A 14,889-nucleotide genomic window follows, 5' to 3' on the forward strand; every position below is an offset into this window, starting at 1 on the left:
CTCTGGCCGCTTCCACCACCAGCTTCATCACAATCATCTCCCACACAGGGAACCAGTTTCCCAAAGCCCCAAACGGCCCTAGCTTGGGCCTTTTACACTGGAGTGCTCTCCCCTGGAGCCCCACCGCATCTCCCCTTCTTTCACTTGTTCTCTAGGATGAGGGGACCCCTCACCACCTTCCTCATAGGACCTGGACTCCCACCCTATCATTCAAGGGCAGGTGTGTCCTGCTGATCCTAGTGTCCCCACTACTAACACAGGGCCTTCCAGACAACAGAGGCTCGGTGAATGTCTGGCAATAAGTGAACCACTAAGCGGGTGTCATCTTTATTATGAAATCTCTCCGACTCTTGAATGAACCAAGCAATTCCGGGTATACACATATAATGTTTCACAGAATGACACACAAGAAGGGATAAGAAGCAAGAGTTTACAACCTTTTACTTTTATTTCTCTATTTCTTGACCCACCGATTGTACTGCTAAGTTCTTTCACATTTCCAAGGAAATCCTGCTCCAATGCCATGGGATCCAGTTCGGGATCACAACTAGGATGGAAGGGGTCCCAATTTGTGTTACTCAATAGCACAAATACATGTATGATGAAAATTATTCACAGACATAGATGATGAAGCTTATTAAACCTACTATTAAAACATTCTATTAAAAGGAACAACATTTGAGAAATCGCTAAAGGAAAATAGATCAATTTCTAAATCATCACAGGAGCCCAAAAACATTACACGCATGTTCCCCAACTTGCCCTGGCCCTCACTACCTAGAACGCTGAGGGCTCTCTACTCAGACACAGGGTGAAGAATGGATCACACTTTGTGCCCAGCCAGAGAAGCTACTGGGCGTGCGCCTGAAATGTGCCTGCATCCAAGTGTGGCTCAGGCCCTCTCTTCCTCAGAGTTCTCAGCCTCTTCGGACTGGAATAGGATGGGCCTGGTATCCATGCTACTGACCCTGAACAAAAACTGAAGGACTTTCAACTTGGTGGTTTCAGCGTGGGCCCTGGGGCCCCACAGGAACTCATAACGAGCAGGATCACTGTTGGCCACCTGCCGATACTCCACATACTCTTCCTGCACCCAAATTTGGGTGATGAGCTCCCTGGGCTCCCCATAGATATAATGCTCCACCCCATCATGCACACCCATAACATTCAGCGATTCCCACACTTTCTCCTCAGGAGCTCTTTCGCCCTCCATGAGGATCACACACAGGAGCATGACCAGGAGGCCGTTCTTGGGCATGTGGCGCCCATCGCTCCCCATCCCATCATAGGTGAGACCCAGCGAGTTGACCAGGACATAGGAGCTGTCGCTGGGTTCCACTTCCTTCACATCAATGCCAAAGACCCTCTGCATGCACAGCGAAGCTTGACGGAGGATCTCAGTGAAGTGGTCCTCGTGCTCTTTGATGACACTGCTCAGCATTTCCGCCTTTGTGGTCAGCTCCTTTGCACGGTACTTCAGGAGCAGGAACTTCACCAACTTGGGCATCTTCAAATGCACTGCCCGTTTGAGAGAAGACTCATCATCTTCCAGGTCCTCCGTGGTGCTTTGCTGCTCCTCATCTTGTCTGCTGGACCCTGCCCCCTGGATTTCGCTCAATGGAGGAGCCCCCATGGCCTGAGGGAAGGGACAGGTGCCTGGTGGGCTCTGAGGGGGACAAGGTACCACAGCGGCAGCCACCTCCTCTGGACTGTCGGGGAACACAACAGAGGGGGAAGAAGATGAGGAGGAGGCAACTGATGCGACATCCTCTTCCATAGCCCAGAACACCTCCGCCTCCAACAGGTTCTGGTACTGTCTTGGCTCCTGATGGTCTTCCCCAAGCTTGCGGAGCTCATTCATCTGACGGTGAGGCATGATGAGTCCTGTCAGAAGGCAAAAAGAGTGTGGGTGATGGGGACCCACACCTGGGGAGAGAGGGAGTGTTCGCGGCCTCAGCTGAGAAACGCTCTAGGTGGCTCTGACCAAGGCAACTAACAAGGTCTCCTCTTTAGGGGTGCACACAGGCCTCACAGGGGTTTCTTCTTTGGGGTGTCATCTCCTCTAAAAGAACCTGAAGGAGCAAGACAGATGGTACCTCAGGGTGCAGCTGGCACAGCCCAGGGTTCTGGGGCTGACAGTATGGTGGGGTAAATTTAGGTATTGTGGGGTCCCTTTTTCCGGGGTCAGGGAGCCACTGGGTACATTTTCAGGGTGGACACCTCACCTTAACTCCCAGCACTGCCTGGCCTTCCTCTGCTCTGTGACATGAGGACACGGACCAATCTGGAAATGAGGGGCTCAGCCTAACAGAATGTCTACGTATTTCTGGGGCTGACAGACAGAGCAAAACAGATTTCTATGGGGACCCCGTTGTTCTGGGGATTCCAGTAAGCTCACGCCTCCCATGGGATCCTCACCTTGATTCTTGGCAGGATCTGGGACTCCTCTCACTGTAGACAAGATGTGGTCCGTGGGATAACCTGACGTCGTCCGTTCAGACCAAGGTCCTCACCTTCCAGAGAACTCAGAGACAAGATGAGAAACAGCCCCGTAAGCCCCACCCCCGCCTGGGTTCCCCCAACAACTTACAGTGGGGCCTGGGCCCATCCATTCTGGGGTACGGAGTTCCCTTATTCTGTCCTCCAGATATGGGCCTCTATTCCTGGCTAGGCATGAACCCTGCTGACCTGATTTCACCCTGAGTAACTGTCCTTAATGAGACCCTCTGGTAACAAGTATGTGGCAGAAGGGAGAGCAGGTCACATCCAGCCATCCCTGCCTGGGCCCCTGAGGATGACAACGGGGCTCCCACATGCGGAGTGGCTTCTTTTTTAGGGAAAACGAAGATGCAGTTCTCCCCTAGGAAGGGTTCAGAACCTTCCAACCATGGCAAAACCTCGATTCCTCTTTTCATGGCCTGAACTCGTCCCTTTTGACCAAGGCCCTCAGCTTCCTGAAGGCCCCGAGACAAAAGTGAGGGGGACCCACCTATGTAAACCCATGTCAGGGGTCTCAAAGGGCTGATAGCAGCACACAGCGTGTTTCAGTGGGTCCCCCAATGTCTGGGGTGGTGGTAACCTCGGTCCTCCCCAACTTCCATGTTACTCGTGGAGGGCCTGGGCCCTTTTCCTTCTGCTGCCCTGAGAGGCATAGTGGAGACTAAGGCCACCATCTCGCTGAGACCCCCACACAGGGAGGAAGTGGGGGAGGAGCCCCCTCCCGACCTCCTGCCAGGCCTCCCCTGGATTCCTGCAGGGGTTTCTGGTGTACGTGGGGGGAGCCTTCCTGCCTACGGTGGAACCCCCTCAGTCCTCCCTCAGGGTCCTCACCTTTATGTCTGTAGAGCCTTGGACTCCTTTCCCCCCTCTGCTGAACGGAGCTGCACCCCTCAGACAAAAGCTCTCGTTTCTGTAAGCAGTCCACGGTGGACTTTAGGACACACCGCATCTGCTCCCTTGCCCCAGGAACCCAGCTGTGCCCACAGGCCATGAGCTAGCTGGTCCCTGTTGTTGCCGGGGTGGGAGGTGCCCTCAGGCCTGCCTCAAGGCCCACATTTCCATTACTGGCAAGGTCGGGGTCCTTCCCCTTTTTGCCTGGCATCTGGCACCGTGAGGTCAATGCCCTCAGGTCGTTTAGCCACTCCTCAGGCAGAAGCGCAGGAACACCCCAAACCCATAGCCCTGCCATGAGGCTTCCCCATGTGGATGACAGGTGTGGGACCCCTTTAATTTGTGCTAAGGGGCTTCATAATCCCACCTTGGTTCCTCCCCTTGCGTCCTGGCAGAGCCGTTGGGGGAATCCGTTCCTCTGCCTGCCTAGAGCCTGACCCTTAAGCCCTTTGGTACCAGAGTCCTCCAGTCCTCCCTCAGTGTCCTTGCCTCGACTTCAGATAGACCGGGGATCCTCCACTCTGCTGCCTGAAACCTTGCTCCTCATACCAAAGCCCCAGAGTGTCTCAGACCCTCATGCAGAAATCGGGAAACGCTGCACGTGATTAAATTCCCACACACAGGTACCCGCTGTAAGGCCCACCAGAATCGCTTCTGTTATGGGGGCCAGGGTCACTCAGTCTCCCTTAGGGTGCTGCCCTTGACTCCTGGCAGGTCCTGGGCTCTGCCTGACTGAGGTTGATTCACACAGGCCTGTCCTTGACTCCTGAGTTCTCTGAGGTGCAAGGAAGCTGGCGGGGGATGGCAGAAATACTCAACAATACAACCCAACCCTGGCAAGTCTGAGTGCTGACAACAGGGCAAACCTGGATTCTGTGGGGCCCCTCAGTCTCCCCTCAGGTTCATACCTTGAATCTCTGCTGGAAGGGACTTAAGTCTGTGTCCCCAGAAGAAGTCTGTGAGTCCTCAAGTTTCCTGATGAAGTGGGGCTTGGGGGTGGGGTGCTCAGCCCCACAACCCTACACAGAGTCCACCAGAGCCAACAGTAGCGCCCTGAGATGGATTCCGCAAAGCCCTCTTTGCTGGAGTACAGGAAGCCTCAGTCCTCACAACCCTTGTAGAGAAGGCTGCAGTCCCAGGACAGATTATAGAGGAGCTACAGCTCCCATGACCTTGGGGGTGTGTCAGAGAAGAGGCCTCCCTTTGGCTATATCTCTTCCGCAGCCCAGCTGAGAATTGGAAACAATGTGTTCTAAAGGTTTAATTTTCACTGAAGACGCTGAGCAGCAGCAAAAATTTGGGGACGTCCTGCAGCTTTGCAGTTCTCTAAGTTGGCGTTGTGGAGGGCCGTGGTTTTCACTTTTTCATCCTCATCCATAGTTAATTAATACATTTTACACCTCTACCTAGTCTGCGTCCATTTTATGTGTGTATATAAACATAACATAAACGTAGATTAGATCTGCTTGCATACCCATATGTATACATACCATGCACAGAAACATATATATGCATGCGTGTTTATATCATACATATTTATGTGTACAACACAATTTATTTTATGGAAGACTACATAGTCTTACTGTTCATAGCTTTTGGAAGATGAGGCTACCAGCACTCCAGACAATGGGGGCCCCAGTGAAACCCACTTTATGCTGCTGTCAGCCCTTGGAAATTGCCGACATGGTCTCTGGAGGTGGGTTCCCCTCACCTTTGTCTCGGGGCCCTTAGGAAGCTGAGTGCCTTGCTCAGAAGGGATGAATTCAGGTCATGAAAAGAAGAACAAGGTTTTGCCATGGTTAGACGTTTCTGAACCCTTCTTTGGAGAAAGTTTTGTGTTCCCTGAGAAAAGAAGAAGCCACTCAGCATGTGGGAGCCCCATTCCTAGATGGGATGTTGTAACAATGAAAGACTTTTGGGATTGATATTGGTTTGTTAGATGTGACAAATATATCATACAACGTATGATGAAAATAATCGGGTTGGGGGCTGGGTGTAGGGCCTATGGAAGCTCTCTGAGTTTTCTTGCAAATTTTGTGCAAATCTAAAACTATCCTCAAATAACAAAGGTTATTTTTTTTAAAGGCACTGAAAAGAGAATGGGGGGAAAGCCCCAGATGGGGAGAAAATATTTTAAATCCCGCATCTGATGAAGGACTCATATCCCAAATGTATAAAGAACTTTTAATATTATTAGAAAAACAAACAAGCCAACAAAAATACGTAACTACCAGAGGGTAAAGGGGGAGGGGGTGGGAGATGAGGGTAAGGGGAATAAAATATATGGTCATTGAAGGAGAACTGACTCTGGGTGGTGAACACACAATGGGATGTATAGATGATGTAATACAGAATTGTACACCTAAAATCTATGTAATTTTACTAACAATTGTCACTTTGATAAATTAAAAAAATACGTAACTAATTTAAAGACACGTCACCAAAGTGTGTACACAGATCACAAAAAAGCATCCAAAAGATGCTCAGCATCACTTTTCATTAGGAAAATGTAAATGTGAATGGAAGAAAAGGTTCAAGTACAAACCTATCAGAATGGCTAAGGTACCCAAACCTGAAAATACCAAATTTTGGAGAGGACCTGGAATTCTTCTTCATTGATGATAGGAAGGAAAAATGTTACAGTCACTTTAGAAGACAGTTTGGCAGTTTCTCATAAAGTTAAACACAGACTTACCACTAGACTCAGCATCCCTACTCCTTGGTCTTATCTAAGTGAATTTGGAGTGCACAAAAAGCACCCAAACTGTACATGAATATTGAGAGCAGTTTTATTCACAATTGCCAACCAAGACTTCCTTCAATAGATGAATCGCTAAATAAGCAGTGCTACAGCTACAGACCTTTGGAACTTGTATTCAAAGCTCAAGCCACCCTGAAATGTTCCAGAAAAAGGCAATGTTGAAAGCCAGTTCTATCACATGGTCATTGAGAACTCATCATCTACGGCAACTCCTCCAAAGCCTACCAAAAGATTGGCAATTGTTCACCTCATCTTCCCAGGCTAGCTCTCCTTTATTCAAAATTCAGATGAGGAATTCTCGTGAAAAGAATTCTTAAGACAAGCTCATTCACATAGCAGAAAATATCCTACATGTATTAATGGCATGTTCAACACAACATTGAATTAAATGAACAAGTAGCCCATACTCAAGAAATAAAAATAGGATTTAATGCTAGGAAAAGAACTTAATTATAATTTCCCACAAGGTAGGGAATTACTCTACAAGGTAGAGTAGGGAAAACATTTGGTCACTTCAATGGGTACCGAGAAAACCTTGGAAAGAAATTCAGTATGAGCTCAGAGTGAAGTCTTTCAGCAAATTAAGCGTAAAAGGGAGTTTCCCTTCCTAAAATTGACAGCAATCTACTTGAATGTGAAATGTTAGAAGCATTCCCATTACTGGCAGGGAGAAGTCAGAGATGTAGGCTGTCTCCTCTACCACCCAAGACTGTACAGGAACACCAAGCCAGAGCTACGAGTGTCAAAGTGAATAAGAGGCATGAATATTGAAAAGAAACAAATAGTATCTATTGATCATATGATCATCAAGGTAGAAAATGTAAAGGACTAGACACAAAGGTTATTCCAATGCATGAGAGACTGCAGGAAAAGTGTAGGAAAACCACTATAGCCAAATCAAGAACCCTGCCACACACAGCAATAAAATCCAAGATTAACTAAGAATCCTAATACAAATATACAAGATCTTTATGAAGGCAAGTAAAAAAAGTTTACTGATAGATTCAGGTCCCAAATTAATGGAGCAGTTACCACCATATTCATTCAAGGGAAATAGAATATTGCAAATATGTCAATTCAACTTAAATTACTGACAGATTTAGTGCTTTATTGTCAGTTACCATGCTGACAATTAAGCTTGGGTGGTTGTCTTCTGCTCCCTAAATCAAAAGTAGAAAAATATAGATGGAAGCTGTTCGGGGTGGGTGGAGTAGTTTAACAACAAAAAATCTAAATGATAAACATGAGAAAGCCCTGGGGGAGACTGGAGGCTGTGGTGAGCTGGTCTTTGTGTTTGGGGTAGGGGGTGTGGGGCAGAGGTAGCTGGGAGGGGCAGTAGTTTACATGATGCAGATGACAGGATGGCTAGGAGGAAAGATTTTACACCTCTAACCCAACTTCATTGCACAGATCTGAGGCCCTCAGACCACACTTGCCGGTAGCCCTGGGACAGACAATAGCAGGACAGCGGGAACTTGGGAGCACTGAGGCATTTGACTGAGTCTGTGCTAAACCCAGGAAACCACCTTAGTGGGTGAGGACTGGCTTTTCAAAAATTATTGTTTTTTTTTTTTTTGTGATTGTTTCTTTTTTTTTTTTTAATTAATTTTATTGGGGTGACAATTGTTAGTAAATTTACATAGATTTCAGGAATTATTGTTTTAATAGCAAATGAGGAATAGACAAGAATTAGGATGGCGAATATCACAGTGAACCATGCACAGTAAGAGCAGGTATTCTTCCATAAAATAACTTAGGTAGCACATGTAAATATATATGACATAAACACGCATGCATATATACATGTTTACCTACGTGGTATGTATACATTAAGGGCATGTACAAGCAGATCCAATCTACGTTTATGCTATATGGTTATATACATACATAAAATATACACATACTAGGTAGAGGTGTAAAATGTATTACTTAACTGTGGACGAGGATGAAAAAGTGAAAACGCCGGCCCTCCACAAGGCAAACATAGACAAACCTCAGGACCTCCGAAAACCCTTGCCGCTGCTCAGCATCTTCAGGGAAAAGTAAACCTTTAGACACACTGTTTCCCACTCTCAGTCGGGCTGGGAAAGAGACACGGGGGAAGAGAGGCTTCTTCTCTGCCCTCCCCCAAGGTCATGGAAGCTGCAGCGCCCCCTATAGCATCGACCCTGGGGCTGCAGCTTTCTCTGCGAGGGTTGTAAGGACTGAGGCTTCCTGTCCTCCAGCAAAGAGGGCTTTGCGGAATCCACCTGAGGGCGCTACTGTTGGCTCTGGTGGACTCTGGGCAGGGCGATAGGACTGAGCACCCCTCCCCCAAGCTCACCTCCTCAGAAAATTCGGGAATCCAGCCTTCGTCTGAGGGCACAGCCTCTAGTCCCTTCTAAGAGAGATTCAAGGTATGACACTGAGGGGCCCCACAGAATCCAGGTTTGCCCTGCTCTCAGCACTGAGTTGCTGGGGCTGGGCTCTGTGGCTGAGTACTAATTCCCCCACCCAAACCCCACCTCGTCAGAGAACTAGGAAATCAAAGACAAGGTCTCAGGGGAGGAAACTCTGGCAGCAGAGGGGAGGACCCAGTACATGACTAGTCCAGGTAGGACACTAAGGGAGGACTGGAGGACTCTGGTAGCAGAGATATTAGGAGTCAGGCTCTACGGAGGCAGAGAAACGGGGCCCAGCTCCTCCAGGACACAAGCAGAGGATCGGAAGTGGGATTATGAAGCCCCTTAGCACAGATTGAAGGGATCCCATCCCCCTGTCATTCACATGGGGAAGCCTCATGGCAGGGCTGTGGGTTTGGGGTGTTTCTGCTCTTCTGCCTGAGGGGTGGTGAAGAGAGCAGAGGGCATTGACCTGAAGGGGACAAATGCCAGGCAACAAGGGGAAGGACCCCGACCTTGCCAGTAATGGAAATGTGGGCCTTGAGGCAGGCCTGAGGGCACCTCCCACCAAGGTAACAACACGCACCAGGTAGCTCATGGCCTGTGGGCACAGCTGGGTTCCTGGGGCAAGGGAGCAGATGCGGTGTGTCCTAAAGTCCACCGTGGACTGCTTACAGAAACGAGAGCTTTTGTCTGAGGGGTGCAGCTCCGTTCAGCAGAGGGGGGAAAGGAGTCCAAGTATCTACAGACTTAAAGGTGAGGACCCTGAGGGAGGACTGAGGGGGTTCCACCGTAGGCAGGAAGGCTCCCCCCACGTACACCAGAAACCCCTGCAGGAATCCAGGGGAGGCCTGGCAGGAGGTCGGGAGGGGGCTCCTCCCCCACTTCCTCCCTGTGTGGGGGTCTCAGCGAGATGGTGGCCTTAGTCTCCACTATGCCTCTCAGGGCAGCAGAAGGAAAAGGGCCCAGGCCCTCCACGAGTAACATGGAAGTTGGGGAGGACCGAGGCTACCACCACCCCAGACATTGGGGGACCCACTGAAACACGCTGTGTGCTGCTATCAGCCCTTTGAGACCCCTGACATGGGTTTACATAGGTGGGTCCCCCTCACTGTTGTCTCGGGGCCTTCAGGAAGCTGAGGGCCTTGGTCAAAAGGGACGAGTTCAGGCCATGAAAAGAGGAATCGAGGTTTTGCCATGGTTGGAAGGTTCTGAACCCTTCCTAGGGGAGAACTGCATCTTTGTGCTCTCTAGGAAAGAAGCCACTCTGCATGTGGGAGCCCCGTTGTCATCCTCAGGGGCCCAGGCAGGGATGGCTGGATGTGACCTGCTCTCCCTTCTGCCACATTCTTGTTACCAGAGGGTCTCATTAAGGACAGTTACTCAGGGTGAAATCAGGTCAGCAGGGTTCATGCCTAGTCAGTAATAAAGGCCCATATCTGGAGGACAGAATAAGGGAACTCCGTACCCCTGAATGGATGGGCCCAGGCCCCACTGTAAGTTGTTGGGGGAACCCAGGCGGGGGTGGGGCTTACGGGGCTGTTTCTCATCTTGTCTCTGAGTTCTCTGGAAGGTGAGGACCTTGGTCTGAACGGACGACGTCAGTTCATCCCAGGGACCACTTCTTGTCTACAGTGAGAGGAGTCCCAGATCCTGCCAAGAATCAAGGTGAGGATCCTATGGGAGGCGTGAGCTTACTGGAATCCCCAGAACAACGGGGTCCCCATAGAAATCTCTTTTGCTCTGTCTGTCAGCCCTGGAAATACGTAGACATTCTGTTAGGCTGAGCCCCTCATTTCCAGATTGGTCCGTGTCCTCATGTCACAGAGCAGAGGAAGGCCAGGCAGTGCTGGGAGTTAAGGTGAGGTGTCCACCCTGAAAATGTACCCAGTGGCTCCCTGACCCCGGAAAAAGGGACCCCACAATACCTAAATTTACCCCACCATACTGTCAGCCCCAGAACCCTGGGCTGTGCCAGCTGCACCCTGAGGTACCATCTGTCTTGCTCCTTCAGGTTCTTAGAGGAGAGGACACCCCAAAGGAGAGACCCCTGTGAGGCCTGTATGCACCCCTAAAGAGGAGACCTTGTAAGTTGCGTTGGTCAGAGCTGCCTGGAGCGTTTCTCAGCTGAGGCCGCTCACTCTCCCTCTCTCCCCAGGTGTTGGGTCCCCATTGCCCACCTCTGCCCACACTCTTTTTGCCTTCTGACAGGACTCATCATGCCTCACCGTCAGATGAATGAGCTCCGCAAGCTTGGGGAAGACCATCAGGAGCCAAGAGGGAAGCAGGGTCTTCAAGAGGTACAGGGTTTCACGGATGAAAAGCTGGAAGCCACGTCCCTCTCCTCCTCAGCTTCCCCTCCCTCTGTCCTGTTCCCAGACAGCCAAGAGGAGGTCGCTGCTGCTGTGGCACCCAGTCCTCCCCACAGCCCACTGGGTGCCTGCCTCTCCTCTGCTGCCATGGAGACCCCTTCATTGAACCAAACTGAGGAAGCGTGCTCCATCAGCCAAGATGATGAGGAGCCAAGCACCACAGAGGACACAGAGGACACCGAATCCTCTCTTAAAGAGGCCCTACGTTTGAAGATGGTCAACCTGGTGAAGTTCCTGCTCCTGAAGTACCGTGCAAAGGAGCCGACCACAAAGGCAGAAATGCTGAGCATCATCAAAGAGCACGAGGACCACTTCACTGAGATCCTCCGCCAAGCTTCGCTGTGCCTGCAGCTGGTCTTTGGCGTTGATGTGAAGGAAGTGGACCCCAGCAATCACTCCTATGTCCTGGTCAACTCTCTGGGCCTCACCTATGATGGGATGGGGAGTGATCGGCGCCGCATGCCCAAGAACAGCCTCTTGGTCATGCTTCTGTGTGTGATCCACCTGGAGGGTGACATTGTCCCTGAGGAGAAAGTGTGGGAAGCCCTGAATGTCATGGGGGTGTATGACGGGAGGGAGCATTCCATGTATGGGGAGCCCAGGGAGCTGATCATCAGGGTTTGGGTGCAGGAAGAGTATGTGGAGTATCGGCAGGTGGCCAACAGTGATCCTGCTCGTTACGAGTTTCTGTGGGGCCCCAGGGCCCACGCTGAAACCACCAAGGAGAAAGTGCTTGAGTTTTTGCTCAGTGTCAGTGAGAACAATCCCAGTTCCTTGCCATCCCAGTCCGAAGAGGCTGAGACTGATCAGGAACAGAGGGCCTGAGCCACACTTGGATCCAGGCACATTTCAGGCGCACGCCCAGTAGCTTCTCTGGCTGGGCACAAAGTGTGATCCATTCTTCACCCTGTGTTTGAGTAGAGAGCCCTCAGCGTTCTAGGTAGTGAGGGCCAGGGCAAGTTGGGGAACACGCGTGTAATGTTTTTGGGCTCCTGTGATGATTTAGAAATTGATATTTTCTCCTTTAGGGATTTCTCAAATGTTGTTACTTTTAATAGAAGGTTTAATAAGCTTCAGCATCTAAGTTTGTGACTAATTTTGACCATACTTGTGTTTGTACTAAGCAGTTCAAAAGTAACAGTTGTGCTATTGAGTAACATAAATTGGGACCACTTCCATCCCAGTTTGTGATTTCGAACTGGATCCCATGGCATTGGAGCAGGATTTCCTTGGAAATGTGAAAGAACTTAGCAGTACAATCGGTGGTCATGAAATAGAGAAATAAAAGTAAAAACTTGTTAACTCTGCTTCTTACCCCTTCTTGTGTGTCATTCTGTGAAACATTATATGTGTATACCCGGAATTGCTTGGTTCATTCAAGAGTCGGAGAGATTTCATCAGAATAAAGAAGACCCCTGCTCAGTGGTTCACTCATCTCACAGACGTTCACTGAGCCTCTGTCCTCTGGAAGGCCCTGTGTTAGTAGTGGGGACACTAGGATCAGCAGGACACACCCACCCTTGAATGATAGGGCGGGAGTCCCAGTCCTATGAGGAAGGTGGTGAGGGGTCCCCTCAGTCCTAGAGAACAAGTGAGAGAAGGGGAGAGGCGGTGGGGCTCCAGGGGAGAGCACTCCAGTGTAAAAGGCCATAGCCAAGGCCGTTTGGGGCTTTGGGAAACTGATTCCCTCTGGGGGAGATGATTGCGATGAAGCTGGGTGGTGGCTGCTGCTGGCATTGGCAGAAGGTGTGTCTTGGGTGTGAGAGGAATTTCGTCAGAAAAGGAAAATTGCTCTGAGAAGTTCCTTTTGGATCATGGAGAAATCTTACCTGTAACAGGTAGCGATGATGCCCTGTATATTTGTCCCAGTGCATTCGAATGCAGAGAACAAGGATTTCTGTGCTATCAGGGTCTTGGTCCTTGATGTAATGAGTCACTGGACAGGCACTCTTCCATCTGTCCAGGGAAAGGCAGAACTGACTCCACTGCAGTGATAATGAATTTCACTTACCTTGCATGCTGTTGACCAATTGTATGCAAGTACTGTTTGGTTGCAGAAGACCCCACACCCAAATCAAATAATCTAGCCTCTAGGAGGGAAATAGACCAAGCAGCCTTTTTGGCTACTTTTCTATTTAGATTTCTATTGAGCTGCAAATTCTCCGATATGTCATGGGAAAAACATTTCGAGAAGAGGAGTGTTAGGATCCGTGGCAAAAATAATACTAAATACCTAGCTATCATTAAAGATCCAATATATGCCAGGCATTTTGCTGGGTATTTTAATACACCCCCTACTTTCCAACAGTCCTACAAAAACGGTTTATCAAACCCATTTTACAGACCAAGAACCTGAGTCCCATAGTGCTTGGTAATTTTCCCAAGATCACGGGGCTAGTAAAGAACATGCTTGGCAGCATTCTGGGAATAGTCCCAGCATCCACTCTTTGTAGTTACCCCCCACCCCCGAGGGGGAAATAGGTATCCTATTCCCAAGAGGCAGTCCTGGGATGTGCTTCTGACCTACCCCCCACCCCAGATGCCAGTGGCTCAGCCCCTGGGGAGGTTTGTCCCATTACCTTGCTCAGGACATAGAGGGGTCAGTTTTCAATGAAAAAGTTGGTAAAGCAGATGGATGTGTGTAAGTCCTGAAGTACTTTGCACACTCCACAGGGTAAGGTGACAGGTACGCTGCAAACACTTTGGGCCATCCCTCTCCAAGTCTCCTTTCGAAACAGTGTCATTGACACGCATATCTCACCATCTTCCCACCAAATTGATTGCTATTGACGATTTTCTACAGGAAAGGGAAGAGAGAGGAGATCGCTGTCTCCCACTGATAGTGCATCAGTTGGTGCGAGGCCTTTTGAAGGAAGGCTCTTGGTCACCACTTGGGAAGCAGTTCCTTTAAGCAGTAGCCTCAAGTTCAGGGTGCCCAGCCCACACTGGCTGGGCCTAAGGGAGTGAAGGGGACCCCAGACGAGCATAGCTTTTGGAGCCAATCGCCAGAGCCATTGTTCCTGGAGGAAAAGGCAGCATTCTGAAGCCAGGCCCCTGCCAGTCTGATGACTTCTCTCATCTCTAGCCATACTAAGTGCCAGCGTGGCCTTCCCTCAGGTAAACAGGATAGTGCGGTGTGGCCAGCAGAACCCCTTGATAACGGTGGAGCTCGTGACATCACAGAGGGGCGCAGGTTGCTTGCGGGTAACATCACAGTACAGCTAGCAAGTGACCTGTTAAAGGGCCAGGCCACACAAGTAATCCGTCACCTTGTCAGCAGTCTGGTCCACACACAGCCATTTCACTGGGAAAGATGAGTCGCATGTGGGTACATGCCAAACAGTTGGTGCAAACCAGGAACTGCCTCCTTGTGCTTGAGCTCCTGGGGCCAGGAGATACAGTGACGTGCTGACTAAGGCAGCCCAGAGGCCACTGGGGGTCCAGTGGTCCTGAGGGTCCCTGACAACACTGGGGCTTTTACGCAGAGTCAAGTCCAGGCCCAGGGTGCCCAGTCAGTGGCACGGCCACTCTCTCCTTTTACAATTGCACAGCCAAGACAGTGAGATCCTCCACAGACACACTCCTAACACGCCCATGCCTTGAGTCCCCAGACGGTACATGGCAGAGTGCTGCTTAGGCCAATGGGTTGGCTAAGTGTCCCCTGGCCGCCTGACAGACGGATAAGAACGGGTCCTTCTTGCTGCCGCCCCTCAGCCTGCTCGTGCCCCACCCCACCTCTACCCCGTGTCACAGCCAGTGTCTTCCTGCGCACGCCTCTGAGGGCATTAGCCATTGGCCTTCACACTCGACTTTCTTTCCTTGACCGACATCAGCAGGGACCCCCATCCTGCTTCGTGCCCAGGGTTTGAACTTGGCAATCCTTCTTTGCGCTGGGATGCTTGGAGGTGTGCAGATCAAGTGCAGCGGCCACGCAGCGCAGTCTGTCTAGCAGGCTCCCCACATGCAGGGCCATCTCCCCCGAAGC

The 14,889-nt window shown here is 50.3% G+C and overlaps 2 protein-coding genes across 2 annotated transcripts; one reads left to right on the forward strand and one right to left on the reverse strand.

The window, feature by feature from the left end:
- Positions 1–892: 892 nt before the first annotated feature.
- On the reverse strand, positions 893–1,876 carry LOC308494518 (melanoma-associated antigen 10-like; the record flags this gene model as incomplete). The annotated part of the gene is made up of 1 exon (XM_081042288.1): positions 893–1,876. One exon carries the CDS (start codon positions 1,874–1,876, stop codon positions 893–895), a length of 984 nt encoding a protein of 327 aa, XP_080898414.1.
- A 3,197-nt stretch (positions 1,877–5,073) lies between these two features.
- Positions 5,074–11,729, forward strand: LOC308494519 (melanoma-associated antigen 8-like; the record flags this gene model as incomplete). The annotated part of the gene is made up of 2 exons (XM_081042289.1): positions 5,074–5,086; positions 10,744–11,729. 2 exons carry the CDS (start codon positions 5,074–5,076, stop codon positions 11,727–11,729), a joined length of 999 nt encoding a protein of 332 aa, XP_080898415.1.
- Positions 11,730–14,889: the final 3,160 nt, after the last annotated feature.

The sequence above is a fragment of the Rhinolophus hipposideros genome (genome assembly GCF_964194185.1).
Source record: "Rhinolophus hipposideros genome assembly, chromosome: X".
Classification (NCBI taxonomy): domain Eukaryota; kingdom Metazoa; phylum Chordata; class Mammalia; order Chiroptera; family Rhinolophidae; genus Rhinolophus; species Rhinolophus hipposideros.